This window comes from Siniperca chuatsi, linkage group LG24 (assembly GCF_020085105.1).
Source record: "Siniperca chuatsi isolate FFG_IHB_CAS linkage group LG24, ASM2008510v1, whole genome shotgun sequence".
Lineage (NCBI taxonomy): Eukaryota > Metazoa > Chordata > Actinopteri > Centrarchiformes > Sinipercidae > Siniperca > Siniperca chuatsi.
Genome location: NC_058065.1, coordinates 354,329 through 371,386, shown reverse-complemented (window position 1 = coordinate 371,386; position 17,058 = coordinate 354,329). Strand labels below are relative to the sequence as shown.

The window sequence follows — 17,058 nt, the reverse complement described above, 5'->3', positions numbered from 1 at the left end:
ATGGGACAGGTCAGTCTGTTAACATGTTAACTGACCGCTTCAGTATGGGACAGGTCAGTCTGTTAACATATTAACTGACCGCTTCAGTGTGGGACAGGTCAGTCTGTAAACAGACTAGTTAACATATTAACTGACCGCTTCAGTATGGGACAGGTCAGTCTGTTAACATATTAACTGACCGCTTCAGTGTGGGACAGGTCAGTCTGTTAACATATTAACTGACCGCTTCAGTGTGGGACAGGTCAGTCTGTTAACATGTTAACTGACCGCTTTAGTGTGGGACAGGTCAGTCTGTTAACAGACTAGTTAACATATTAACTGACCGCTTCAGTGTGGGACAGGTCAGTCTGTTAACAGACTAGTTAACATATTAACTGACCGCTTCAGTGTGGGACAGGTCAGTCTGTTAACATATTAACTGACCGCTTCAGTGTGGGACAGGTCAGTCTGTTAACAGACTAGTTAACATATTAACTGACCGCTTCAGTGTGGGACAGGTCAGTCTGTTAACAGACTAGTTAACATATTAACTGATCGCTTCAGTGTGGGACAGGTCAGTCTGTTAACATATTAACTGACCGCTTCAGTGTGGGACAGGTCAGTCTGTTAACAGACTAGTTAACATATTAACTGACCGCTTCAGTATGGGACAGGTCAGTCTGTAAACAGACTAGTTAACATATTAACTGACCGCTTCAGTGTGGGACAGGTCAGTCTGTAAACATATTAACTGACCGCTTCAGTGTGGGACAGGTCAGTCTGTTAACAGACTAGGTAACATATTAACTGACCGCTTCAGTGTGGGACAGGTCAGTCTGTTAACAGACTAGTTAACATATTAACTGACCGCTTCAGTGTGGGACAGGTCAGTCTGTTAACATATTAACTGACCGCTTCAGTGTGGGACAGGTCAGTCTGTTAACAGACTAGTTAACATATTAACTGACCGCTTCAGTGTGGGACAGGTCAGTCTGTTAACAGACTAGTTAACATATTAACTGATCGCTTCAGTGTGGGACAGGTCAGTCTGTTAACATATTAACTGACCGCTTCAGTGTGGGACAGGTCAGTCTGTTAACAGACTAGTTAACATATTAACTGACCGCTTCAGTATGGGACAGGTCAGTCTGTAAAGAGACTAGTTAACATATTAACTGACCGCTTCAGTGTGGGACAGGTCAGTCTGTAAACATATTAACTGACCGCTTCAGTGTGGGACAGGTCAGTCTGTTAACAGACTAGGTAACATATTAACTGACCGCTTCAGTATGGGACAGGTCAGTCTGTTAACAGACTAGTTAACATATTAACTGACCGCTTCAGTGTGGGACAGGTCAGTCTGTAAACATATTAACTGACCGCTTCAGTGTGGGACAGGTCAGTCTGTTAACAGACTAGTTAACATATTAACTGACCGCTTCAGTGTGGGACAGGTCAGTCTGTTAACAGACTAGTTAACATATTAACTGACCGCTTCAGTGTGGGACAGGTCAGTCTGTTAACATATTAACTGACCGCTTCAGTGTGGGACAGGTCAGTCTGTTAACATGTTAACTGACCGCTTTAGTGTGGGACAGGTCAGTCTGTTAACAGACTAGTTAACATATTAACTGACCGCTTCAGTGTGGGACAGGTCAGTCTGTTAACAGACTAGTTAACATATTAACTGACCGCTTCAGTGTGGGACAGGTCAGTCTGTTAACAGACTAGTTAACATATTAACTGACCGCTTCAGTGTGGGACAGGTCAGTCTGTTAACATATTAACTGACCGCTTCAGTGTGGGACAGGTCAGTCTGTTAACAGACTAGTTAACATATTAACTGACCGCTTCAGTGTGGGACAGGTCAGTCTGTTAACAGACTAGTTAACATATTAACTGATCGCTTCAGTGTGGGACAGGTCAGTCTGTTAACATATTAACTGACCGCTTCAGTGTGGGACAGGTCAGTCTGTTAACAGACTAGTTAACATATTAACTGACCGCTTCAGTATGGGACAGGTCAGTCTGTAAACAGACTAGTTAACATATTAACTGACCGCTTCAGTGTGGGACAGGTCAGTCTGTAAACATATTAACTGACCGCTTCAGTGTGGGACAGGTCAGTCTGTTAACAGACTAGGTAACATATTAACTGACCGCTTCAGTATGGGACAGGTCAGTCTGTTAACAGACTAGTTAACATATTAACTGACCGCTTCAGTGTGGGACAGGTCAGTCTGTTAACATATTAACTGACCGCTTCAGTGTGGGACAGGTCAGTCTGTAAACATATTAACTGACCGCTTCAGTGTGGGACAGGTCAGTCTGTTAACAGACTAGTTAACATATTAACTGACCGCTTCAGTATGGGACAGGTCAGTCTGTTAACAGACTAGTTAACATATTAACTGACCGCTTCAGTGTGGGACAGGTCAGTCTGTTAACATATTAACTGACCGCTTCAGTGTGGGACAGGTCAGTCTGTTAACATATTAACTGACCGCTTCAGTGTGGGACAGGTCAGTCTGTAAACATATTAACTGACCGCTTCAGTGTGGGACAGGTCAGTCTGTTAACAGACTAGGTAACATATTAACTGACCGCTTCAGTATGGGACAGGTCAGTCTGTTAACATATTAACTGACCGCTTCAGTGTGGGACAGGTCAGTCTGTAAACATATTAACTGACCGCTTCAGTGTGGGACAGGTCAGTCTGTTAACAGACTAGGTAACATATTAACTGACCGCTTCAGTATGGGACAGGTCAGTCTGTTAACATGTTAACTGACCGCTTCAGTGTGGGACAGGTCAGTCTGTTAACAGACTAGGTAACATATTAACTGACCGCTTCAGTATGGGACAGGTCAGTCTGTTAACATATTAACTGACCGCTTCAGTGTGGGACAGGTCAGTCTGTTAACAGACTAGGTAACATATTAACTGACCGCTTCAGTATGGGACAGGTCAGTCTGTTAACAGACTAGGTAACATATTAACTGACCGCTTCAGTATGGGACAGGTCAGTCTGTTAACATATTAACTGACCGCTTCAGTGTGGGACAGGTCAGTCTGTTAACAGACTAGGTAACATATTAACTGACCGCTTCAGTGTGGGACAGGTCAGTCTGTTAACAGACTAGTTAACATATTAACTGACCGCTTCAGTGTGGGACAGGTCAGTCTGTTAACATATTAACTGACTGCTTCAGTGTGGGACAGGTCAGTCTGTTAACAGACTAGTTAACATATTAACTGACCGCTTCAGTATGGGACAGGTCAGTCTGTTAACATATTAACTGACCGCTTCAGTGTGGGACAGGTCAGTCTGTTAACAGACTAGGTAACATATTAACTGACCGCTTCAGTATGGGACAGGTCAGTCTGTTAACAGACTAGGTAACATATTAACTGACCGCTTCAGTGTGGGACAGGTCAGTCTGTTAACATATTAACTGACCGCTTCAGTGTGGGACAGGTCAGTCTGTTAACATGTTAACTAACCACTAGTTAGTTGGTTGAGTTTGGACTTGAGTCTCTGTCTGTTGCTTGTTGTTGTCTTTAACAGGAAGTGGTCCAGAGTCAGGTGTTAGAAGCCAAAGTGTTCCACTCTCCTTATGGAACAGGCATTGCCATAGTAACAGGCTCCTCCCGCTTCACCTTGGCAACCAACATCGATGACCTGAAGCTCCGGAGGTTACCTGAAGTCCCAGGTAACGCCTGGTTCACTTGTGTTTTTACTCTATGGTTTATGGTGTTAGGATGAACTTTTTCAAATCTGTCTGTCTCTCTCACCTATATATCTGTACCTGACTGTCTCTTACCTGTCTCTCTGACCTGTCTGTCTGTCCTCAGGTCTGCAGGGGAAGCCATCCTGCTGGGTCGTCCTTACTCAGGACAGACAGACCAAAGTCCTGCTGTCCAACGGACCTGAAGTCTACATCCTGGACAACACGTCCTGTACTGCTGTGGTGAGACAGTTAGAGAGACAGACAGGTAGACAGAGAGGTCAGGTGGATAGGAACAGACAGACAGACAGATAACTAACCTCACCTGTCTGCCTTTCTACCTGTCTGTCTTCAGTGTCCTCCAGGTCTTGGTCCTCAGGCCGGCAGTATTGTCCACATGTCCGTGTCTTTCAGCTATAAATACCTGGCTCTCTTCACTGACACCGGACACCTGTGGACAGGCCCCTCCCACCTCCAGGTGAGCTGCTCCTCTGTCCAATCAGCTGTTTGATCTAACCTGAGTGGGCGGGGTCTGTGTGGATGACTGACTGATTCTGTGTCTTTAGGACAAACTGAGTGAAGTCGACACCAAAAAGTCGACGCCTCCCAAACAGATGGTCTGGTACGTACACCTGTCTACCTGTCTGTCTACCTGTATGTTTACCTGTCTCTGTTTACCTGTCTGTCTATCTACTGTACCTGTCTGTAGCCTGTTTACCTGTCTGTTTGCTTAATGACCTTTTTGTAAACCCAACAGTTTTCTCTAACCCTGTTTACCTGTCCATCCGTTTACCTGTGTTTGTCCTCTTATTTACCTGTCTGTACTGGTTTATTTGTATACCTTTCTGTCTCTTTACATGTCTTTGTCTGTCTACCTGTTGGTCCATTAACCTGTCAGACCCTCTCTACCTGTCCAGGTGTCGCAGACCGAAGAGTCAGCAGCCGTCTGTGGTGTTGATGTGGGACAGCCTGCTTATGGTGGCCGGAGTCTGTAATGACACCATCCAGTATCCTTTAAACCAGTTCAGACTGGAACCAAACCAGTTCAGACTGGTGCTCCAGGAGCTCGTTAAGGTGCTCCAGTGGCTTGTTGAGGTCCTCCTGGGGCTCATTAAGGTCCTCTTCGGACTCGCTAGGTTGCTCCTGGCACTCCTAAGGTTCTCGTGGGGGTCGTTAAGGTTCTCCTGTGGCTTGTTCAGCTCGTTAAGGTGCTCCAGGGTTAACATTCTCCTGGGGCTGCTAAGGTTCTCCTGAAGCCTGTTCAGGTGCTCCGGGGCCTCGTTAAGGTTCTCCAGGGCTCGTTAAGCTGGTATTAGGTTAAAGAACCTTGTTCGGGTCTTTCAGATGACCTCTTCTTTTGAGTCGTCCTCTAGTCAGGTGATGTTTGACCCTTGACCCTTGACCTCAGGTTCCCCATAGAGGATCAGTGTGTTTTGGTCGGAGAGCTGGACGGAGTTCGGATCATCAGCTCAACCAATCAGGAGCTGCTTCAGGAAGTTCCTCTGGTCTGTCAGGACATCTTCAAGATCGCTTCCATGGCTCCTGGAGCTCTGCTGCTGGAGGCCCACAGGGAGTACGAGGTAAGCACCTGTCTGTCTGAACACCTGTCTGACTGATACGACTTTAAATATTCCTCTCTGATTTTTGTGTTTGTGTAGAAGTCGAGTCAGAAGGCCGATGAGTACCTGAGGGAGATCAAGGAGCAGAGCATGCTGGGAGAAGCAGTCAGACAGTGTGTGGAGGCGGCGGGACACGAATACGACACCAACACCCAGAAATCCCTCCTGAGGGTGAGAACCGCAGACTGTATATAAAGATGGCCGACGTGTCTCCGCTTCCTCCCACTGTACAAAAATGAAGCCAGCATCTCCGGATCCGGCCGCTGCCATCTTGCGCTCGTGACGTCATTTGGAGGCGGAGTCTGCGCAGTGTTCGGGGGCGGAGCCCAGCGATCGCACTACAGTAATGTTACTGCTGTTGACTGGGCAGGCCAGATGACTCTTCACTGCCAAGTACAGTCAGTGATGCAGAGCTAACGGCGGTTCTACGGGACGGGATTTTTAATTCAAGTTCAAGCAGAACGATATCTTTAGACACGTTAATTCAGATTTTTACGTATTATTTTCTAAAATAAAAAATAATTAACTGCTAACCACCGTGTTTAGCTAACGTTGGACTGCTGCTTGTGTTAGCTGGTTAGCTAATAACAGTAACTTACTGATTAGCTTAAAACACAAATTTAACTTACCGAGAAGCTCCCTCAGGATCCTCAGGTGGGATAGCACGCTGCAGAACGACTCGTTGTGTCGGTTTGAAACAACCATCACGGTTATGGAAAGTTAAAGTTACATCTCCTCTCGACGTTCCTACTCTACCTACAATTCCCGAAAAGAAGTCCGCAGGTGCCCCCGCGCCACAGCTGTCAATCATGACATGTTGTTATAGCAACCCTTGTTATAGCATCGACAGAGAGCCATTTCCTGTATCTGTGTCACGTGGGTCTCCTCACCTGAGTCTTTTCGCTCCTGTGGGAGAAGTGAGAACAGATTACGACGGATTCTTTCGCCCGATAGTCACCGACGTAAATATCGCACCCGTTTTTCACGAGACTCATATCTTCTAACCTTCTGACACTAAAATGGCGTTTTTCAGACGGACTAATCGGTGACAAAATTAACTGTGACACCTGTCTCTGTCTCAGCAACGCGCCCTCTGCTGGCAGAGACGCTTCAGTTATCAGTTATATTAAAGTTTATCTACCGATAACATCACGCACGCACAACCCGTTAAGCTTTCATCCGTCCACGGCGCTCACAACACCAAACGAGGTGGGGGAGAGGCGAGCACGCCCACTCAGGAGACAGGAAGTGTGTACATTTCAAACCACTGGCGCAGCTCGTGATGCGATATGTTTGTTATAGAACCTTTGGGTGCAGTCCGTGACGAGAACACCCTGAGCACCGAGCTCGTCTGTGTCGGTGTCCTGCGGTGTAACGCTGTGTTTCGTCCTCCAGGCGGCCTCGTTCGGGAAGTGCTTTCTGACCGACTTCAGTCCGGATCCGTTCGTGTCGACCTGCAGAGAGCTCAGAGTGCTGAACGCTGTGAGAGAGAGCGGCGTGGGGCTGCCGCTCACACACACGCAGTATCCTCACGCACGCTACACAGGTGCATCATGGGAGCTGTAGTGTACGGGGGTCTTTAGTCTGAAGGTCTGTTTTTAATTTGTAGCGATGGATGGTAATGAGCACTGCCTGTGATGTCATCATCTGATGTTTGACTACCGACCAATCGGATGTCAGATCGGTCTCCTGTCAGTCATTAAACAGTTTCACTCCGTTACCATGGTGACGAGCTCCTTGACCTCTGACCTCAGATTCAAACAGATGACTCTACAGGTGCTGATCGACAGGTGAGTCGGCTCATCCAACCTGTCTGTCTCTCATTACCTGTCGTTCTCTCTCACCTGTCTGTCTCTCTGGACCCGTTTGTCTTTCTCACCTGTCTGTCGCTCACCTGTCTGTCTCTCTGGACCCGTTTGTCTCTCTCACCTGTCTGTCTCTCACCTGTCGTTCTCTCTCACCTGTCTGTCTCTCTGGACCCGTTTGTCTTTCTCACCTGTCTGTCGCTCACCTGTCTGTCTCTCTGGATCCGTTTGTCTCTCTCACCTGTCTGTCTCTCATTACCTGTCGTTCTCTCTCACCTGTCTGTCTCTCACCTGTCTGTCTCTCTGGACCCGTTTGTCTTTCTCACCTGTCTGTCGCTCACCTGTCTGTCTCTCTGGACCCGTTTGTCTTTCTCACCTGTCTGTCTCTCACCTGTCTGTCTCTCTGGACCCGTTTGTCTCTCTCACCTGTCTGTCGCTCACCTGTCTGTCTCTCTGGACCCGTTTGTCTTTCTCACCTGTCTGTCTCTCACCTGTCTGTCTCTCTGGACCCGTTTGTCTTTCTCACCTGTCTGTCTCTCTGGACCCGTTTGTCTCTCTCACCTGTCTGTCGCTCACCTGTCGTTCTCTCTCACCTGTCTGTCTCTCTGGACCCGTTTGTCTTTCTCACCTGTCTGTCTCTCATTACCTGTCGTTCTCTCTCACCTGTCGTTCTCTCTCACCTGTCGTTCTCTCTGGTCCCGTTTGTCTCTCTCACCTGTCTGTCTCTCTGGACCCGTTTGTCTTTCTCACCTGTCTGTCGCTCACCTGTCGTTCTCTCTCACCTGTCTGTCTCTCTGGACCCGTTTGTCTTTCTCACCTGTCTGTCTCTCTGGACCCGTTTGTCTTTCTCACCTGTCTGTCTCTCACCTGTCTGTCTCTCTGGACCCGTTTGTCTTTCTCACCTGTCTGTCGCTCACCTGTCTGTCTCTCTGGACCCGTTTGTCTTTCTCACCTGTCTGTCGCTCACCTGTCTGTCTCTCAGGTTGGTGTATCGACAGTTTTATCCGTTAGCGATCGAAATCTGTCGTTACCTGAAGATTCCAGACTATCAGGGCGTCAGCAGAGTCCTCAAACACTGGGCTTCCTGCAAGGTAACCTGTCTCACCTGACTCTTTCTTCAGTCTGATTTACCCGCAGAACTCACCTGTTTGACGTGTGATGTGGTTGTGGGCGTGTCCAGGTGCAGCAGAAGGACCTATCGGACGAGGCCATAGCCCGAGCGGTGTGTGTGAAGGTGGGGGACTCACCTGGTGTTTCTTACTCGCACATCGCAGCTAAAGCTTACGAATGTGGACGCACTGAGCTCGCCATCAAGGTACCTTCATGTTAGACGTTTGGAACACATTTATAAAATAATATATACATTTATATATATTCTATCCACAGACACAAGGACGGGTTGTCTCCGCACGTCGTCACACTCATCAACAGATCAATCAGTCATGTGATGTCACTGTACATACCTGTCCAGTCATGTGATGTCACTGTACATACCTGTCCAGTCATGTGATGTCACGGTACATACCTGTCCAGTCATGTGATGTCACGGTACATACCTGCCCAGTCATGTGATGTCACGGTACATACCTGTCCAGTCACGTGATGTCACTGTACATACCTGTTGCAGTGAGATACAGAACATTATAACACGTACTTTAAGGACCATTACGGTGTTTTTTCAGTAAATCACACGAACTAACAACTGACATCACTGATGTGTTTTCGTGAGCGAAGCCCTGAATTTTAAGGTGGAAATGAACATTTTAGTTTGAAAACAGTTCTGCAAAATATGAGACTGCCGGCTTTGAGAGACGAGCGACACTAACTGAAGGTGTAAACGCACAGAAGTGATTTGTCTTAAAGGGGCGATATGGACGAGGAACTGCAGCAGCTCCACCTGTAGAATTAGAAACTTAGTTACGGTGCTGTTAGCTGACTGAGCACCAGAACCGGAGTGAGGCGACCAGGATCCACAGGCTCCCAGGGATCAGGGTCAGACCGGGGCTGAACAGAGGCCAGTTTGATGCCAGGACATGAAATACAGCACAGGGGTGATTTACAATAACTCAGTGTGAAGGACAGCCGGGAAGCTTTACAAGGGTAATGTTTCATTCATACTGGGCGAGTAGACGAGACCAACTGAGGCAGGTGAGGTACTTAAACAGCCTTAGCTCCTTATTTCTACAGTTAGCATCAGAGATCTTCCTCCTCCTCAGAGTCACAACTCAGACCTGAACACACATGAAACTCATGAGGTCATTCAGTGCAGTGTTTCCAGCAGCGGTGCGGAAGTGCGTCAGTTGTATTTTGTGTTGCCAGAAGATATAGAGGTTTTTACTGATCCGTCTCCCCAATGCAACAAAAATGACAAGAAACGTCACGCTTGGAGGACATTGGTGGACAGTATTAGCTGTTGCCACATTACAAGCTAATCCAATCATAACGGAAAACATAGCGTAGTAAAAACCCACAGCACCTTGGCACAGGTTAGATAGGTTAATAAACCGTGAATTTGATCCGATATTTGCTGCTGACGTTTCTACCCCGGCCCACAAGAGGGGGAACGATGACAGCGAATTGATGTAATGTTCTGGCGAAGACATCGGATCCTTCTGAGACGAACAGCGGTGAGAAAGTGTTCGCCTTCCTGATTTCTTATTGTTTTTGCATGTTTGTCACTTAAATGTTTCAGATCATCAAACTAATTCAAATATTAGTGAGAGATAACACAAGCAAACACACAATGCAGTTTTAAATGAAGGTTGTTATTATTAAGGGAAAACAATCCAAACCTACACGGCCCCGTGTGGAACAGTGATCGCCCCCTAAACCTAAACCTAAAAACTGGTGTTGCCGATCGGAGCAGAGGGACAGGTGAGCAGTGAGGTTAGTGGCAGTAAATCTACAGAGTAGGTTACAGTTAGCCCATGAATTAACGCTGCAGCTCCTCCAGGTGTTCCCGTGTCTTGCTCCCCAGCTGCTGGGTGAAGCTGGTTAGCCCCGAGGTTAGCATCAGCTTCAGCCCAACCCTATCGCCCACAATCCGAGTTTCAGTCGTTAGCTTCCCCTGTAGCCTTTTACTTTCTGATTTGCTCTGCCCTTACCCTCCTGAGGGAAGATGAGAGGTCGTGCTGGTCGTCAGACAGAGGTCCAGGGTCCTGCAACATTGGTGCAAATCTGTTCTCCAGTTGCACACTCGGTTTTTGGGGAGGATTGTTGCTAACTGTCCGTTTCGCAGCTGTCCACGTCTGTGTCCTGCTCCTGCTGATTCACTGACTTGTACAAATATTCTGCTTCAGTTTTGTATTTCGTACCTCTGAACTCCAGACAGTTTGGTTCACAATGGGCCGGTTTGTTTTATTTTGTCTGTATCAGTTGTTGGATTTCGAGGCTCGGTCTGGAGAACAGGTTCCTCTGCTGCTGAAGATGAAGAGGAGTCAGTTGGCCCTCAGTAAAGCTGTGGAGAGTGGAGACACTGACCTGGGTGAGTGTCTGTTACAGGGTTTTCCCTGGTTTGTTTTTTTAGACGAAGGCTGCAGAACGTGTCGGCGTACACAGCGAGTGCACATCACAAACATCACGATTTGACAGACGAAGGGTCCGAAGGGATTCAAGTTTTATACCAAAATGGAACAAAAAGGTGAAAAACAAAGGCTGTGTTTATTTCTGAGGCTGGTTATCGTTTGAAATGTTTCGCCAAGGCTTTATTACATTTTGGATTGCTGAAACCGATGAAACGGGAATTTCTGTACCTGAAAAAGCCGCTGCTGAGGTTCGATGTCCGGTCCCGCTTCCTTCTGTATCGTCAGCCAGCCACGCTTTGTTCGCATCGCTGACCTTGGTCTCGTTCCCCCGTTGCCTCCGCACTCGAGCGTAACGTGCGCACGCTTGTTATAAGCGCCTTTTAGCCCCGCCCACCACCTGTCTGTCAGGTGAGTGATGTCACACTCATGGTTTCCTGTGTTTTCAGTTTACACAGTGGTGAGTTACCTGAAGAATGAGATGAACCGAGGGGATTTCTTTATGACTCTGAGGAACCAACCGATCGCACTCAGCCTCTACAGACAGGTACTCTTCATCATCACCCTCCTCCTCCTCAGCCTCTATTGACAGGTACTCTTCATCATCACCCTCCTCCTCCTCAGCCTCTATAGACTGGCACTCTTCATCATCACCCTCCTCCTCCTCAGCCTCTATAGACTGGCACTCTTCACCTTCATCTGATTTGATAATAATATAGTAATATCAGTTTTTACAGCACTTTTTAAAACAAAGTGAGTAAAATAGAGTTTAAAGAAAATGAAGTCGGTTCAGAAATAAAATAATAACCTTTGAACAGTCGCCAGCTGGCTGGTTAATCTGCGGCTTCTTTCTGTCTGTCAGTTTTGTAAGCTGCAGGAACAGGAGACTCTGAAGGACCTTTATAACCAGGACGACGATCACCAGGAACTGGCCAACTACTATGTTACTGCCAGTTACAGAGAAAAGGTAACAACGGCACTTCCTGTCTGGCTGCCTTCACCTTTAAGCTGTTGGTTGGTTTGTTCTGGTGTGAAAGCTGAACTCTGATGTGAACTGAACAACCAGACCGGGACCACCTGAAAAGGGCGGTCTCAGTCTGCTTCCTGTCAGACTCTGCTGCTGTGGTTGTGATCAGCCGTCATATCAAGTGAAGCACAGACTTTATTTATCTGTCTGTCTGTCTGTCTGTCTGTCTGTCTCCGACCCTCTTCTCCCTGTCTGTCTGTGTGCGCAGAGGTTAGACAGCCGTCTGTCTCTCCTGCAGAGCGCTGTAGACGAATACAACAAGGCCAAGAACGAGTTCGCTGCAAAGGTAAAAACTTAAATCATACATTAATCTTTTTATATTAAAACATCATGTCACGACGCAGCTCGTTACAGTAAAATACATTTATCTAAGAAAGATAAATTAAGTATGCAGTCAGTTCTTCAGTGATGTGTGTGGATGTGTACAGGTCCAACCACAGTCCAACCAAACCAGGTAACCTAGAGAGGAGAGAGACTGACTGCTCAGACACCTATATGTGTGTGTGTGTGTGTGTGTGTGTGTGTGTGTGCAGTTGCACCTGTAACTCTGATTTTAACGTGTAAACCGGCCGCTAACGGCTCACGTTTCACTCACGTGATGTTTTATTACTGGCCGACATGTAAAGCAGAACCTGGCGGGGTCTTCAGTTCAGGGTCAGAGGGTCTCAGGATACGTCACAGATTTAGTTTTTGGTCTAGAGGACAGGATCTGGGACCAGGAGCAATAGATAGTGTAAGAAAGTGACTGTACTCGTGATTTACTAACTCAAAGAAGTGGATTTAGAGTTCACTTACTCTTTGAATGCAATTTACAGCATTGACAGTGTATTTGAATGTCTAAATAAAGAGTTGAATGAATGATTAATCAGCGACCGTTTAACTCACTGGATATAATGTGTGTGTGTGTGTGTGTGTGTGTGTGTGTGTGTGTGTGTGTGTATATATATATATATATATATATATATATATATATATATATATATATATATATATATATATATATATATATAACTGTTTCCTGCAGATAGTTAATGCTGATGCAGTGAGGACCGTCACTCTGTCTCACTCTGATGTTTGGAAAGACGAGAGTGGACGGAGGTTTTCTGGTTAATAAAGAGTCATGTGTTTACATTAATGATCTACCTGATGGCATCACATATGTCAGACAGGTAGTTAGCAGGTAGCTCTGTAGTAGCTGAGTTTAAATTTCAGACACCTGGTGGATATTAAACCGTTGTCAGAATCTCCCGTCATGTCATCTGCGATTTAACCTTCATTATTATTCATTTCTTTAATTTAAATATTTTGTCTTCAGGCCACAGAGGACGAGATGCGTCTCCTTCGTGTCCAACGAAAACTGGACGACGAGAAAGGGGCGGGGCTACTTGGACTGTCTCTACAGGTACCGAAGGGGGCGGGGCTACTGGGACCATCTCTAGTGGATTAAGGGGCGGGGACATATATAGGTTCAGGTGTCGTCAGTCCTGACAGCAGAAATCTTGCATCACATTCATACCGCTTTACGGTTCTTTGTTTCTCCAAGATTTAAATAAAGGTTACCGATTAAAACCTGTGTCCCTGCCTGCCTTGTGATGTCACTTCCTGTGTGTCCTGTTTCTGCAGGCGACCATGGAGGCTCTGCTGGCTTTAGGACTCCACAAACAAGCAGAACAACTTTACAGAGACTTCAGAGTACCTGACAAAAGGTGAGGCATTCAGGGGGTGATGTCACCGTGATGTCACCGCTCTCTCTGCTGTGATTGGCTGGAAACACGATTTTCAGGTTACACAATTACCTGCTCATTGGTGAGCTCGCCTTCAGAGGTGCTTTTAACGACTTCAGCAAACTGTCACAGAAACTTTAATCAAACTTCAAAATGCTCCGCTTCTTTAGGAATCTTGTGCGTCTCTTCATAATTTAAATGAACGCCAAAGTCAAAACTCTCCGTCCATCTTTGTCGTCTCCTCTTAAACCTCTTCATACGCAAACTTTAAATCACAACCTGTTAAACTTCATCATGTTAGTTTGGCTTTTTCATACATGTTGTGTACTGTGTGGAATGTAAACATCGTCAACTGCTTTCATCACTTACACTTCAACTACTTTTAGTGCTGTCACTTCAGCAGAAACTCCAACCAACTTCTTTTAGTATGTACAGTTGAACCGGCACTCATTGTTTTCAGGACTTTCACTTCACCTGCTTCACCTCCAGCTCACTTTATCACCAACACTAAACCGACACTTCAACTCCTTTCAGTATTCACACTTCAGCTACCACTTCAACTATTTCACAAGTTTCAATGGCAAAATTTTAGCAGCGAGTAACATGTACATGTTCTTCAGTGTCCCTCCACCTCTCCGTCTACCTGTCTCTCTCTCTCTACCTGTCTGTCTCACCTGTGTGTCTCTCTACCTGTCTGTCTCACCTGTGTGTCTCTCTACCTGTCTCTGTCTCACCTGTGTGTCTCTCTACCTGTATCTGTCTCACCTGTGTGTCTCTCTACCTGTCTGTCTCACCTGTGTGTCTCTCTACCTGTATCTGTCTCACCTGTGTGTCTCTCTACCTGTCTCCGTCTACCTGTCTCTCTCTCTCTACCTGTCTGTCTCACCTGTGTGTCTCTCTACCTGTCTCCGTCTACCTGTCTCTCTGTCTACCTGTCTGTCTCACCTGTGTGTCTCTCTACCTGTCTCAGTCTACCTGTATCTATCTCTCTACCTGTCTGTCTCACCTGTGTGTCTCTCTACCTGTCTGTCTCACCTGTGTGTCTCTCTACCTGTCTCTCTCTCTCTACCTATATCTGTCTCACCTGTGTGTCTCTCTACCTGTCTCCGTCTACCTGTCTCTCTCTCTCTACCTGTCTGTCTCACCTGTGTGTCTCTCTACCTGTCTGTCTCACCTGTGTGTCTCTCTACCTGTCTCCGTCTACCTGTCTCTCTCTCTACCTGTCTCTGTCTCACCTGTGTGTCTCTCCACCTGTCTATGTCTACCTGTCTCTCTCTCTCTACCTGTCTCTGTCTCACCTGTGTGTCTCTCTACCTGTCTCCGTCTACCTGTCTCTCTCTCTCTACCTGTCTCTGTCTCACCTGTGTGTCTCTCTACCTGTCTATGTCTACCTGTCTCTCTCTCTCTACCTGTCTCTGTCTCACCTGTGTGTCTCTCTACCTGTCTCCGTCTACCTGTCTCTGTCTCACCTGTGTGTCTCTCTACCTGTCTCCGTCTACCTGTCTCTCTCTCTCTACCTGTCTCTGTCTCACCTGTGTGTCTCTCTACCTGTCTCAGTCTACCTGTCTCTCTCTTTACCTGTCTCTGTCTCACCTGTGTGTCTCTCTACCTGTCTACCTGTGCAGATATTGGTGGTTAAAACTGAAGTCTCTGGCAGAGAAGGAAGAGTGGGAGGAGTTAGAGAAGTTCTCAAAGAGCAAGAAGTCTCCTATTGGTTACCTGGTAAGAAGATGCCCCGCCCCCCTCGTAAACCTGTCATTTCAAATAAAGATTTAACGATTATCAAATTAACGTTGTTAACTTGGTTATTTTAAATAAAGATAGACCGACATTTCCCATGATTCTTAGCGTTGTCTCTTCTTCAGGCGTTTGTTGAAGTTTGCATGAAGAGTAACAACAAGTACGAAGCCAAGAAGTACGTTTCCAAGGTAACACCTGAGCAGAAGGTCAAAGCTCACCTGGCCGTCAGGTAAGACTCAGAACACCTGTGACATCATCAGACAGGTGAGACCTGACCACTCAGGTAACTCTTCTTCTTCTCTTCCTGTCAGTGATCTTGAGGGGGCGGCAGATGCTGCGATCGAACGCAAGAACGAATCAGAGATGGGGGCGGTCCTCTCCAGGTGCTCCACCTCCGACCACCTGTTGATTGACAGGTTGAACCGAGCCAGAGCCTCCGCTGCCAAAAAGTGATCCGCAGTTTACTTGCTGATTGAAACTCAGAGCAGGTGTTACCATAGCGACCAGAGCAGGAGCTGTATCTTCTTCATGTTTAATGTCAAAACTAACACATCTGATCATATTATTGATCTGTGGTGATAAATGATGATTGATTATTGATCCCCAGCTTCTTCTGTGTTTCTGTCTGAACTCGGAATAAAAACCCTCCAGTCCTTCAGTAACTGAACTCCCCCATCCCTGTCTGCCCCCCACGTTGCTTCAGGTCCAGTTAAACCCCTCCCCCAAACAGTGATTGTCCAATCAGAGCTCAGTATGTCAGGAACCAGTGGCGGCAGCGGTCATGGAGCAGAGATACTCGGTATAAAGCTAAAGACTCGGCGCAGGTTGTCCCTGTGGTTCAGGGGGTTAAAACTTTGACCATGAACGTAACGTCCCCGGTTCGAGTCCCTCGTGTCATCTCGCTACTACTTCGCTATCTAAAAAAGGCACAAAATGTCCAAAAAACAATAGTAACAGAAGATAAAATAACAATAATAAGAACAGAAGCTTCTGAAATGTTTCCTGTTGACAATGAAAGCGTGAAACGGCGTTACTGAAGTTCCTGTTCATGTCAGCTTTATTCGACTGTTTGCTGATGACTTTCCGTTTGCTGAACTGCGATTATTTTCTGTACAAACGCACCTTTTCCTGCTGCTGTTATTAAAAGCTTTCCACCTGAGAGCCGGCACGATGTCTTACTGTGAAGAAGCTACAGGAAATGTAATGTTTGTCACAAGTTTGCGTGGCGTGAGCTGATACTGACTCCTCCCCTTTGAACTCTCTACCAAAGACCTCACCTGTGTGCCCCTGTCTGCCCACCTGTCTGCCCACCTGTCTGCCCCCTATCTGCCCCCTGCCCCTCTGCCCACCTGTCTGCTCACCTGTCTGCCCCCTATCTGCCCCCTATCTGCCCCCTGTCTGCCCCCTGTCTGCCCCCTGTCTGCTCCCTGTCTGCCCCTATCTGCCCCCTGCCCCCTGTCTGCCCCCTGTCTGCCCCCTATCTGCCCCCTGTCTGCCCCCTGTCTGCCCCTGTCTGCCCACCTGTCTGCCCACCTGTCTGCCCACCTGTCTGCCCCCTGTCTGCCCACCTGTCTGCTCACTTGTCTGCCCACCTGTCTGCCCACCTGCCCCTGTCTGCCCACCTGTCTGCCCCCTGTCTGCCCCCCTGTCTGCTCACCTGTCTGCCCCCCTATCTGCCCACCTGTCTGCCCCCTGTCTGCCCACCTGTCTGCTCACCTGTCTGCCCACCTGTCTGCCCACCTGTCTGCTCACCTGTCTGCCCCCTGTCTGCCCCCTGTGTGCCCACCTGTCTGCCCACCTGTCTGCCCCCTGTGTGCCCCTGTCTGCCCACCTGTCTGCCCCCTGTGTGCCCCCTGTCTGCCCACCTGTCTGCCCACCTGTCTGCCCCCCCTGTCTGCCCCTGTCTGCCCAGCTG

General features: G+C 47.5%; 2 protein-coding genes and 1 long non-coding RNA gene across 3 annotated transcripts in view; 2 read left to right on the top strand and 1 right to left on the bottom strand.

Moving 5' to 3' along the window:
• The window catches only part of vps16 (VPS16 core subunit of CORVET and HOPS complexes), a 22,049-nt gene extending 5,747 nt beyond the window's left edge, over positions 1–16,302 (top strand). Inside the window, exons 1-21 of one of the 2 annotated variants that reach the window (XM_044187514.1) lie at positions 1,992–2,001; positions 3,548–3,692; positions 3,835–3,950; positions 4,063–4,185; positions 4,274–4,329; positions 4,625–4,714; positions 5,116–5,287; positions 5,366–5,497; positions 6,722–6,849; positions 7,081–7,116; positions 8,114–8,222; positions 8,312–8,446; positions 10,507–10,615; positions 11,102–11,199; positions 11,515–11,619; positions 11,888–11,965; positions 12,995–13,081; positions 13,303–13,385; positions 15,029–15,125; positions 15,269–15,372; positions 15,455–16,302. In XM_044187514.1, coding sequence (XP_044043449.1) covers positions 1,993–2,001; positions 3,548–3,692; positions 3,835–3,950; positions 4,063–4,185; positions 4,274–4,329; positions 4,625–4,714; positions 5,116–5,287; positions 5,366–5,497; positions 6,722–6,849; positions 7,081–7,116; positions 8,114–8,222; positions 8,312–8,446; positions 10,507–10,615; positions 11,102–11,199; positions 11,515–11,619; positions 11,888–11,965; positions 12,995–13,081; positions 13,303–13,385; positions 15,029–15,125; positions 15,269–15,372; positions 15,455–15,596 — 2,154 coding nt within the window. In that variant the 5' untranslated portion in view covers position 1,992 and the 3' untranslated portion in view covers positions 15,597–16,302. Of the gene's footprint in view, positions 1–1,991; positions 2,002–3,547; positions 3,693–3,834; positions 3,951–4,062; positions 4,186–4,273; positions 4,330–4,624; positions 4,715–5,115; positions 5,288–5,365; positions 5,498–6,721; positions 6,850–7,080; positions 7,117–8,113; positions 8,223–8,311; positions 8,447–10,506; positions 10,616–11,101; positions 11,200–11,514; positions 11,620–11,887; positions 11,966–12,994; positions 13,082–13,302; positions 13,386–15,028; positions 15,126–15,268; positions 15,373–15,454 lie in introns of those variants that run through there. The other variant, XM_044187513.1, reaches the window with a different exon arrangement.
• LOC122871907 (NLR family CARD domain-containing protein 3-like) overlaps positions 1–17,058 on the top strand; it is a 752,187-nt gene that overhangs the window by 561,768 nt on the left and 173,361 nt on the right.
• Positions 15,720–16,700, bottom strand: LOC122872012. The gene is made up of 2 exons (XR_006376973.1): positions 16,665–16,700; positions 15,720–16,454 (listed from the first exon to the last, which is right to left on the bottom strand). It is a non-coding gene; the product is annotated as an uncharacterized LOC122872012 (long non-coding RNA).